Genomic DNA, 10,662 nt, shown 5'->3' on the forward strand with positions numbered 1-10,662 from the left:
AGTTCCCCTAGGTTTAAGAGAATATGAAATAGAAATGTCTGTGGAGCGCTTAGATCGTGGGGCTTATAGGCGCTATATAGAAACCTTTGCCAGCTAGACGTTTTTCAGAATCTGTTCCGTGCGCTGCATGTTCCACACGTGGAAGGAATTTTGATCACAGTTACGCCCCCCTTTCATGAGCGGTGGTCACTTTGCTATTGAATAGTAAATGAGGTGAGGTCTGCAGTTCGCTTTGCAGTCCATTACTAGGGAAGATCCGGCTGAATGGTTTGTATCTGCTCCGCTCTTCTCCCCCCAGAACAAAACCATCACCTTGCCGAGAGAAATAGCCGCGGTCGAAGCGCTCAGCACTTCAGCGCAGGCAGGTCTCCGCTGAACGCCCGGGCTCCGGACTTGGCAAATGGTTTGTCTTTTTCGTTTGCACAGCAAAAAGTGAGGCAAAACTTTACAAGAGCGAGACTGGGCGAACCGGGGTGGCAGATGACAGTGATAACTGCAGGCTGTGAGCCGACCTGTCCTGCAGCACCAGCTGCCGCTTTACCATCTCCCCATGCGTTTTGTTGCGCTACAGTTTAAATTTAGTGCTTAAGTATTTGCGAGCGTTTCGCTTCTTTCTTCCGCTTCTGATCATTACATACTAAGTGCACATCAGCTGCCCTTAAAACTGATCATCTAGCCTCTTTGCCTACCGTCCTTTAACCAAACCTTTGGCTAATGTTTACAAACAAGCCCGGCACCAAATAGCATCGGAGTTCCTGTAACTGTAAAAGTTTTGTAAAGCTAGAAAAATGTATTCTGTTCCACGGGGATGCGCGGGTTTCGTTAATTGTGAGCGCGTTATCTTGGCTTAATGTGACCTTGTCAACCTGTTATATTAAAAAAAAAAATCAAAATCCCGAAGGAGTTGCTCCAGGCAGTCAGACCAAGCGTGACTGGAGTTTGGATTATTATGTATTAGTAACTGTTAATTCATAGTGAATATGCTTCGTTCGCCTTTTTTCCAGCAACGACATATTGGGTTGTTTTTGTTTTTTTTTTTATAATTTGCTTTAAAAATTGGATGTTAGGAATATTCATTCTGTTGAAGTCATGGCAGTTTAGACATCTGCACGAAAAGAGGTCGAAGGGGCTACCAACCTCTCTCCATTTCAGTCATGAGTCCATGCTCTGCCTTCTAAAAATCAGAAATCAATCTAATTCTTCTTACATTCTAGCTCTTCCTCTGTCGGGGTTAAAACAAACCACCCGCTGTATCAATGATGGGGAGACATATAAAATTCTTCATCTGGAATTGTTAAAACAAGGAATCGATCAGACAATTAAAATACAATTCCGTTTTGCAGCACCGGATTATTGAAGCAAATAAATGTTAGCTATTTATTTATTTTGTGGGGGGGGGAGGGAAGAGGGAAGGGTAGAATTGAAATAGCAAAACAGCCCTTAGAGTTGCTTGAAAGAGAAGCCCCTGATAAGGTGTAAGAGCTCTGGGTCATCCTGATGTAAATGATGCTCTGATCTTTGGTATAAAGGCGTTTCTACCCTAGCTGGCATGGCTGCAGAACAGGCTGAATTGTTTCAGGGGCGAGACTGCTCTTGAGAGCCTTTAATCTCGCCCATCAAATTTAAATGAAATGTGGATCTCGTTTCTTGGCTGGCAACGATAATCGCAGATGTCTCGCTCGCTAAATGTTAAACACCGTCTACGAAGGCACAGGGGAGCAAAATCCGTGGATCTTTAAGGCTATATAACTACATGGATTTCAGGATGCAACCTGACATTTTGTCCAGATCTTCTCTCTCCCCCCTCTGAAAGTTGCTTTCTTCCCATTAAAGTCTTCCACATGCAGGATCCTTTTCTTTATACCCAAGCAGCTATTATCTAAGAGGCCTGCATCATCTTTATTAAGAGATCATCATTTTGCTAACGCCTGGCGGCGGGGTAAAATCCAAAGTAGATCACCCTAGCCACCAAGAAATCCAGTTCAAGTTCCTGCGTCCCCTCTCCCTTTACCAAAGCAGGACACGAAGCGATTTTGATCTCCCCTCAGGAGCCAGTTAAAGGGGGTGGGGGGCGGGAATGGAGTCACAGGTGACTTGTTCCAATTAGTAGCTGTCTAATTAAATTAGTGTCACAGAAACCAGCCAATGGGCCAGCCAGGATGAAGGGGGCTGCCACGAACTAGACCTCCCCAAGCCCCTCCCCGGCGGCCTGAGGAGCCCAGCGTGCCTATATAAATAGTCTCCGTTTAATTCAGCAGCAGAGGTGGCTGTTTTCAGTGGGGAAGGTAGAAGCAGGAGTCGGGGGGGGGGCGTTGCAGGGGAGCTTTCCGGGCGGGGGGGGGGGGGGCCGTGCGGCTCGGCACTTTCCCTCCCTGGGAGAGCCCCGCTCCCGAGCAGCCCCAGGCTCCCTCCCGACTGGCGCTGGAGAGGATGCAGCTAGGGGAGCAGCTCTTGGCCAGCGCCGCGAGCCTGGCCGGGCCCCCCTTCTACCCGCCGGAGAGCGGCGGCGCCCGCGGCGGCCACCGCAGCCAGCCCAGCTCCGGCTCCCCGCAGCGCCTGGACTTGGACAAGGGGCCCAAGAAGGGCGGCGGCGGCAGCGCCGGGCCGGGCATGCTGAGCGAGGCGGAGGCCGGCGAGCCCTTCCCCGGCGCGGGCTCCAAGCAGGGCGCCCCGGACGGCCGCAAGGCGGCCCCTTGCGGGGAGGCTGAGCTGCCCCCGGCCGCCGCCGCCCGCTACCCGCTGGAGAGCCTGAGCGCCGAGCGCTACTACCTGCAGTCCCCCGGGCCGCAGGGGGCCGAGCTGGGCGGGCCCTGCTCGCTCTTCCCCTACCCGGCGGCGCAGCACGGCTCCGTCTACCCATCGCCCGGCGGGGCGCGCTACCCCTACGGCTCCGTGCTGTCCCCGGGGGGCTTCTCGGCCGCCGTGTGCTCCCCGGGCGGCCGGGCGCAGTTCGGGGGCGGCGGCGGCGGCGGCGGCGGCTACCAGTACGGCCAGGGGGCGTCGGGGCCCCTGTACAGCCCCTACCCGGCGGCGGGCTCCTGCGGCGGGCTGGGCGCCTTAGCCGTGCCCGGCTCGGGGCCGGGGCTCCGGGCGCAGGTCTTCCTCTGCAACCGCCCGCTCTGGCTCAAGTTCCACCGGCACCAGACGGAGATGATCATCACCAAGCAGGGCAGGTACGGAGGGGCCCGGGCCGGGTGTGCGGGGATCCCCAAGCCCCACAGCGGGTGACAGGCGCCCGGCTACAACCCACCCCACCGATTCCTTCTGTGCCCCCGGTGCCAGCCCTGGGCGTCAAGGGGGCTCCGGGCTCGCCGCCCGCCAAAGCGGCTTCTGCGGGGGGCTCGCCTGGGGGGCTTCGGGCTCTTCCCGCTTCGTTTTACACATCTCGGTTCTCGAGGGCGATCTGGAGCCCCGAGCCGCCCTGAGCCGCGGCGGGGGGGGGAGGGGGGTTAATTTTTTGCCACGTTACAAACCAACCCGACCCAACGCTCCTTTTTTTGCTAGTGAAACTCGACGGGAGCCGGGGAATGGCCATTTAAACGGCGCCTCCCCGCTCGGCCCCCGGGGAGGATTTGCGCTAATTCGGGGTCGCCCCGGGCTTGGGCGAGGGTCGCGGGCAGCGGAGCCCAACAAGCGCCGGGGTTCTGGGGCCGGGCCGGTTTTCTTCTCTAAGCCGCCGGAGCCCGTCCCCGTGCGGGGCTGCGGGAAGGGTTTGCGCGGAACTCGCAGCTCCCGGGGAAGCGAATCGGGTTGCGGGCTGGGGGTGGGGGATTCAGTACGTGTAATTGTGTGTGTGTGTGGGGGGGGGGTCCCGTTAGGGCCAGTCTCTTAGCAGGAAAACTGCCTGTCCGCGGGGCAGTGGCGGGGAATGGGTGGGAGGCGGATGGCTCCTTGCGGGGGGGGGGGGGGAAGGAGCCAGAAATGTGGCTCTTGCTGAGGTTTTCTTCGCGCCGGCTGTCGGGGGGAGAAGACGTATAGCAGGGAGGGGAAGGGAGCAGGGAGAGCGGGCAGCGCCGTGGGGGTTGAAATCTCGCCGCCTTGATAACGAATCCGAAGTGGAAACGGCCGGGCCCCCCAAAGCCGAGGCCGATTTGGACCCCAAGAGCCGCTGAGAGACCCCTGGCTGCGACCTTCCGAAGGCAGCCGGCTGGGGAAATCCAGTCTCTGCCTCAGTTTCCCCCCGCAGACTGCTTGGGCTCCACACGTCCCGGTGACTCGCGGAGCGCCCCGAGCCAAGCCCCGCGCCCCAGCGGGCAGACCCGGAGCCGGTCCCTGAGCTCTGGCTCAGAGCCCTTCCGTGGCGTCCCTGGGCGCGCCGCTGACTTTGTCGCTCTCCGCGTTTTTCCCCTCGCAGGCGGATGTTTCCCTTCCTGAGCTTCAACATCACCGGCCTCAGCCCCGCGGCCCATTACAACGTGTTCGTGGAGGTGGTGCTGGCCGATCCCAACCACTGGCGCTTCCAGGGGGGCAAGTGGGTGACGTGTGGGAAAGCGGACAACAACATGCAAGGTACCTTGTGGCCCGCCTCTGGGAAACCGGCTCCCGATCCCAAGCCAGCCCGGCCACGGGGCGTGCTCCCCCCGCTAGCTCTTCCCTGCGGCCGCTGAGCAATGGCCAGGCCCGGAAGCGCGTCCCATGGGACGTTTGCAGGGCCAGCCCCAAACGCTCCACTCCCTTTCAAGGGAGGTGAAGGGTTTCAACGCGGGTGAGAAACCCCTGGGCTGGAAGATGGCCCTGCCATGGCCTCCCTGCCCCTCTGCAGGTAGGGCCCTGTGCTGTCCCCAAGCCCAGCTGGGCACTAAATGAAATTTCACAGAATTTAATATACAAAGGGGTAAGCTTGTCCTTCCGGGAATCCAGCAGCACCCAGGGACTAGCTTACAGTGCATCTGCCTCCCCTCCCTTTGTCCCATGGCTGGTGCCAAAGATGATCCTTGTCACTCCAATATCTGCTTCCTGAATTGTGCATACAGGACTGTTCTTGTATTCCTTACATTTGCCTCTCTTCTCTCTCCTAGGCAACAAAATGTATGTTCACCCTGAGTCCCCAAACACTGGGGCTCACTGGATGAGGCAGGAGATCTCTTTTGGAAAACTAAAACTAACCAATAACAAAGGTGCTAACAATAATAGTACTCAGGTAAATAACTGATAAATAGCCTCTAACTCAAGAAAGCAGCATCAAATAGTGATTGGGTTTTCAGGGCTTCATGACTCCTATCTTGCAGATCTATAGTAACCTCAAAAAATTGAAATTCATTTGAATCTGTTTAAGTTCAATGATCTTAACAGATATGGGATGAAAAACTTCCCCCTTTTGTTTAGTCAGTGCATAACGTAGTCTATATGTACTCTATAGTTCTCTCAGAGCAGTGAATTTTGTGCCACTGTACTCCTAAAGCTATTATCCACAGTCTGGTTAAATTGAGGATCACACCTTGCAAACTCCTTGTGAGAGTCTGAAGGCTAAATGACCAGCTTCCAAACATCTGATTTTTCTCCCCTATGGTTAGCACTTTAGTTTTAGGTGCCTTTTATCTAAACAATATACTATACTTTTATGCATTGTTTCTTCTAGATGATAGTACTTCAGTCTCTACACAAGTACCAACCTCGACTTCATATTGTGGAAGTAACGGAAGATGGGGTTGAAGATCTGAATGACTCTTCAAAGACTCAGACATTTATTTTCCCGGAAACTCAGTTCATAGCAGTTACTGCATATCAAAACACTGATGTAAGTCATGAGGGGGTTTAAACTTGGGGAAAACTATGGTGGAAGGTGCTTGAGTTAAATTTCTAAATTGCATCAATTCCATCTTTCCCCCCGCCTAGATCACTCAGCTTAAAATTGACCATAATCCTTTTGCAAAAGGCTTCAGGGACAACTATGATTCGTAAGTATAACTTTTATTCCTACCGCAATCTAATCTGCCTCCATTTAGGAGGCATAGTTCTGGCCTGTTTGTAGAAAGACTTCCATTTTTTTTTTTTTAAAACAACTTAGAACCATTGCTTTTATTTTCAGGGATAAGCTATATCCACAACTTCAATAGATAGTGCAACTTTTTCCTAGCTTTAATTAGATTTTTAAATCCCTTTTGTATGTGTACCATATCTGTCTTCTGATGGGTGACCGTAAATTTAGTCTAAACAAGCTGACACAACCCTATACAGAGTAGTTATCGCCTCTTAGTTTTAAAGTCTCACCCAAAAGATCCAGGGTAGTGTGTGGTATTCGTTTAATCTATCTTGGCACAAGGGAGAAGTTCATTGTTTACTTTAGTCTAAAAATATTTAAAAAAAAAAAATCTATAGATGCATCTTGAAAAGGTGCTGGTCACATTTTTGGTATGTTAAGAATATGTGAAAGAAGTTGGTTTTTCAAAGCATATGTGTATGCTATATTAAAAGGAGCTGTACTTAGAATTTAAGGCTTGGAAGTGTCTCTTGAGTTGAGGTCCAAGGTGAAACTGGACTTTGATCTTGCAGAATGTATCAAGTGTCCTAAATCCCAGATTTTTATCCTTTGGCACATAGTTCAGTCCCTGTCTACTTTTAATAGTACATGGAATTGTAAAGACCAACACTTAGCATTTCTCTTTTATATTGTAGCATGTACACAGCTTCAGAAAATGACAGATTAACTCCATCTCCCACGGATTCTCCTAGATCCCACCAGATTGTCCCAGGAGCCCGGTACAGCATGCAACCATTCTTCCAGGAACAGTTTGTCAACAACTTGCCACCAGCCAGATTTTACAATGGTGAGAGAACTGTACCGCAGACCAATGGCCTACTCTCTCCCCAGCAGAATGAAGAGGTGGCCAATCCTCCCCAGAGATGGTTTGTTACTCCTGTGCAGCAGCCTGGTACCAACAAACTGGACATGAACTCCTATGAAACAGAATATTCTTCTAGCACCTTGCTCCCCTATGGCATTAAATCCCTTCCCTTGCAGACATCCCATGCTTTGGGATATTATCCTGATCCAACATTCCCTTCCATGGCAGGCTGGGGAAGCAGAGGTTCTTATCAGAGAAAAATGGCGACTGGGTTACCTTGGACCTCCCGAACAAGTCCCCCAGGTTTCTCCCAAGACCATCTTCCCAAGGAGAAGGTGAAAGAAGAAATCAGCTCATCCTGGATAGAGACGCCACCTTCCATAAAATCTCTAGATTCAAATGATTCTGGCGTCTACACTAGTGCTTGTAAGAGAAGACGACTCTCTCCCAGCACTTCCAGCAATGAAAATTCTCCAACAATGAAATGTGAAGACATGAATGCTGAGGACTATAGCAAAGACGCTTCAAAAGGCATGGGCTACTATGCTTTCTATACTACTACTTAGAACATTATTTCATCCCAATTTGGCTAAATTTTCAGGGTGGCTTTGGGGTTTTTTCTTTGTTTTTCTACATAAAAGTTGCCAAAAAGGCTCTTGCCTTCCACCGTGAATTGTTTGTGCAATTCTATAGAAGGTGCCAAAGCTTTTTGACTACTGAAGGTAACTGGGTGGGGAAGGAAGTATATTATAATTTGATCTTAACTTTTGGAAGGAACAGTAAGGGGATTGTTAGCAAGATCCTGTTTTTTACAATGTGGATTATTTATTGGAGACACTAAAATGTACAGTTTGGCTGGCCCAGTGGCCTAGGGATAAGTGCTATGCATTACCAAACAGGAGAGATGGGGTTTTTTTTATCCTAAACTCTTTTTGTGTCTAGGTCTCTGAGAAAAGTGTCTGGAACTGCTACACTGTGCTTCAGATAGTGTTGGTGAGGCCTACTCTATCAGCAGCCCAATCAGAAGCCTCTAACTCAGTTCAGTTAGGGCTGCTTGGACAGAAGATAACACAAGAAGGGAGGATTACTTTTAAAAAATAATTTTATGAACGAAGTTTTGACTTGAACACCCTGCTGCCCAGGCCCTGGGTTTGATGATCAAATCTGGCTTTCTTTAACGTGGGTGGGATAAAATGACTTAATTGTGGGGGGAGGAGAGGTTTGTTATGAGAAGTGAACTCTATGGAGGTGGCCAAAAAAAGACAAAGTGTACAGCTGTATTTGTCTAGGTACACTGTAGAGTACTGTGGAATACATTGTATAAATAGTCTACATATAGACCTCTGGTTGGGATCATATGAAGTTGGTGCTTTGGCCTTCTAAGAGCATTTTTGATCCAGCAAATTTAGCTTATTGGAGCATTAAAAAATGCATTGCTGAAAGTATATCAAAAGGTATCTATATTGATTTGTAGGTAAAGTGGTTTTTTCAGCTGCCCTGTATTAACTTGAAAGTGATGTAATTTATCCACTCTTCTTGCAACTAGTTTCAGATGTTTCAAAATAATGCAAACCCTAAAGCACTGGCGCACAAATTTCTGAAAACGTTTCTCTTGGATTTTTTTCTATGTACATAGTAGTAATTTTTAAATAAATGTGATGTGTGCTGGGGCAAGAATGGGTCTTTTTTTTTTTTTTTTTTTCCTTTCCCCTCCCTCTAAAGTTATTGTGGAAGGAGTGTATAGTTGTGCCTCCTAGCAGTTAGGGCGGATTCTCACACCGGATGCTTTTTTGGGGGCAGTTCTAAGTCTCCTAAGGGTATGGGTCAGTCAGGCTATTTTACCAAAGGTCTTAATAGCGGGGAGGGAGTAATTTTGTGTGACCTGCTCCCTGAAGAACTTGGGGGCGGGTAACCTCGAAGGGGGACGTTCTGACTCTTCCAAACCCAGGCAGGGGCAGTCGGAGAAGTCGAAATAGCTGGATACTGCAAAGCCTACGGTTAATGCAGATGTGTCAACTGTGTGCGTTTTGGTGTGTTTTTTTTTTTTTTTTTTTTTTTTTTTTTTTTGGGGGGGGGGTGGGGTGGGTAATGTTCTTACAACTTAGCAGGGGCTGATTCTGTAGAGGCCGGATCCCGCTCCCCCTCATGGGGCAGGGGAATTTTAGTGTTTCACAGACAATGCTGAGACGTGGACTGGCTGCTCAGATCTTCTCCCAGGGCCCCTAGCACTTGTGCTGGGCACACCTCGCCCAGGTGGCAGCCTGTGAAGCTTAACTGCAATCAAGGAGCCCTTCCGGGGGGTGGGGGGAGAGAAGATTCTGCTGTCGTCTCTGAAATGAACATCTGCAGGTAGGAGCCCCCCTTCTCCATGTAAATGAAGAGGGGAGGATATCCCTTTCCAGCGCATTGCTCTGCTCTGTCACATTTCTCTCTCTCCCTCCTTCTCCACCCCCAGTCTCTGCTGCTTAGGCTAAAAGTGCCCCCTACACCTCCAGGGCCATCCCTACTGTCTCTGTGAGCGAGGTGCAAACCAGCACGCTCAGCTGCAAGCCGGGGCTGAGCAGCGTCCCCCTACCCCCCCTCCCACTTTTTTGCGGTTGTACCTGCTCCCTGCAAAGTTACACGCACTCCGCCGCCCGGGGTCCCTCGGGGTGGGGCTGGCCCACTAGCCCAAGCCCTGTGCGTGCTGCCTCTTCCGATAAAATGTCATGCCCTACCCACAGCGCGGGGCGGCTGAGGGGGCGGAGAGGCATTAGCTCAGGCCAGGTCCCAACTGCGGGGAGACTTGTGAATTTCACTTATCACCTTCTGTGAGCTTCTCAACGAAGAGGCGCTTTAGCGGCGAGGCTGGCTGCGAGATGAGGCAGGAGTTCCCCTGCTCAGATCGGCCCTGTACACCACCAGCGTGACTGCAGGGGGGCATTCTCGAGCTGGGGGTGGCAGTAGGTTTGGGGGATGGTATCGAGCAGCAGCCAAGTTTCCAGCGACCTTTGAGACCGCTTTTCAACTGTTGCTTTTGAGGGAACAGCCAGAAGCCTCCTGCCCTGATGATGATAGTAGAAAATCCTCTTTTCTGCAATAATTCGTAGGGAGGGAAGCCCAAAGAACAAGACAATCCAACCCAGACTCCAAGGGCAGCACGTTTTGCATGAGATAAACTTTGAAAAGGGACGATCCCTTTCCTTAGGAAATGCAGTTAGTAATAGGATTAAACTGTTAGCAATGCCCCAGTGCAAACAAAATAAAACAAACCTTCAGAAAGGGGAACCTCCCCGACTGAATTAACGCAATCAAAAGATCATTTGCATCAAGTCTTTTACATAGACCTTGCAAACGTTAGCATGTAAAAAGCGTTAACGCTTCTTGTAAAGCTTCTGAAACGGGGCCGACAGCTGTCATCAAACCTCGAGCCTGAGTTTCTTTCAGGCTAGAAAATAGGACCAAAAAATACTGAAGAGAGATTCGTTAGTTTGGAGGTTTGAGTATGAGTCTACGCGTTACAATTAATCGTTCCACTCCAAAGCCGGTCGCGGTGCTCAGATCTTGCTCTATCGTTCTCCCGACCTGTCTTAAAGGAGTTTCAACTTCAACCGGCATTAATCTAGGGTGATCCGATCGCGGGGGAGGGTTAGAGATGCCTGACGCTGTAGCAGATTTGGGAGAAATGATCCGTAAGGAGTGGTGGTAATCTGATTGTTTTTTTCAATGAGGTGCGTTATAAACACCATAAAACTGTGCCCATATTTCTGCCTCTATTTATTGACGGGCTCTGCAATGGCATTTTAACGAAATCGCTTCCATACTCTGCCTTTTCACGGTTGCAAAATGCCAAAGCTACTGACTTTAGGAGCCCGCTTCTACTGTAGTGTGTTTAAAA

General features: G+C 50.5%; 1 protein-coding gene across 4 annotated transcripts; it reads left to right on the top strand.

Moving 5' to 3' along the window:
- Positions 1-242: 242 nt before the first annotated feature.
- Positions 243-8,459, top strand: EOMES (eomesodermin). Of its 4 annotated transcripts, none has more exons than XM_043509001.1 (6): positions 243-267; positions 4,355-4,509; positions 5,019-5,140; positions 5,579-5,737; positions 5,836-5,897; positions 6,616-8,459. In XM_043509001.1, the coding sequence occupies exons 2-6, from the start codon at positions 4,359-4,361 to the stop codon at positions 7,349-7,351; spliced, it is 1,230 nt and encodes a 409-aa protein (XP_043364936.1). In that variant the 5' UTR covers positions 243-267; positions 4,355-4,358; the 3' UTR covers positions 7,352-8,459. The 4 variants fall into 4 exon arrangements, with proteins under 4 accessions (XP_043364936.1, XP_043364937.1, XP_038249359.1 ...); XM_043509002.1 differs by lacking the exon at positions 243-267 and adding an exon at positions 2,267-2,285; XM_038393431.2 differs by lacking the exon at positions 243-267 and adding an exon at positions 2,318-3,173.
- Positions 8,460-10,662: the final 2,203 nt, after the last annotated feature.

The sequence above is a fragment of the Dermochelys coriacea genome, chromosome 2 (genome assembly GCF_009764565.3).
Source record: "Dermochelys coriacea isolate rDerCor1 chromosome 2, rDerCor1.pri.v4, whole genome shotgun sequence".
NCBI lineage: Eukaryota > Metazoa > Chordata > Testudines > Dermochelyidae > Dermochelys > Dermochelys coriacea.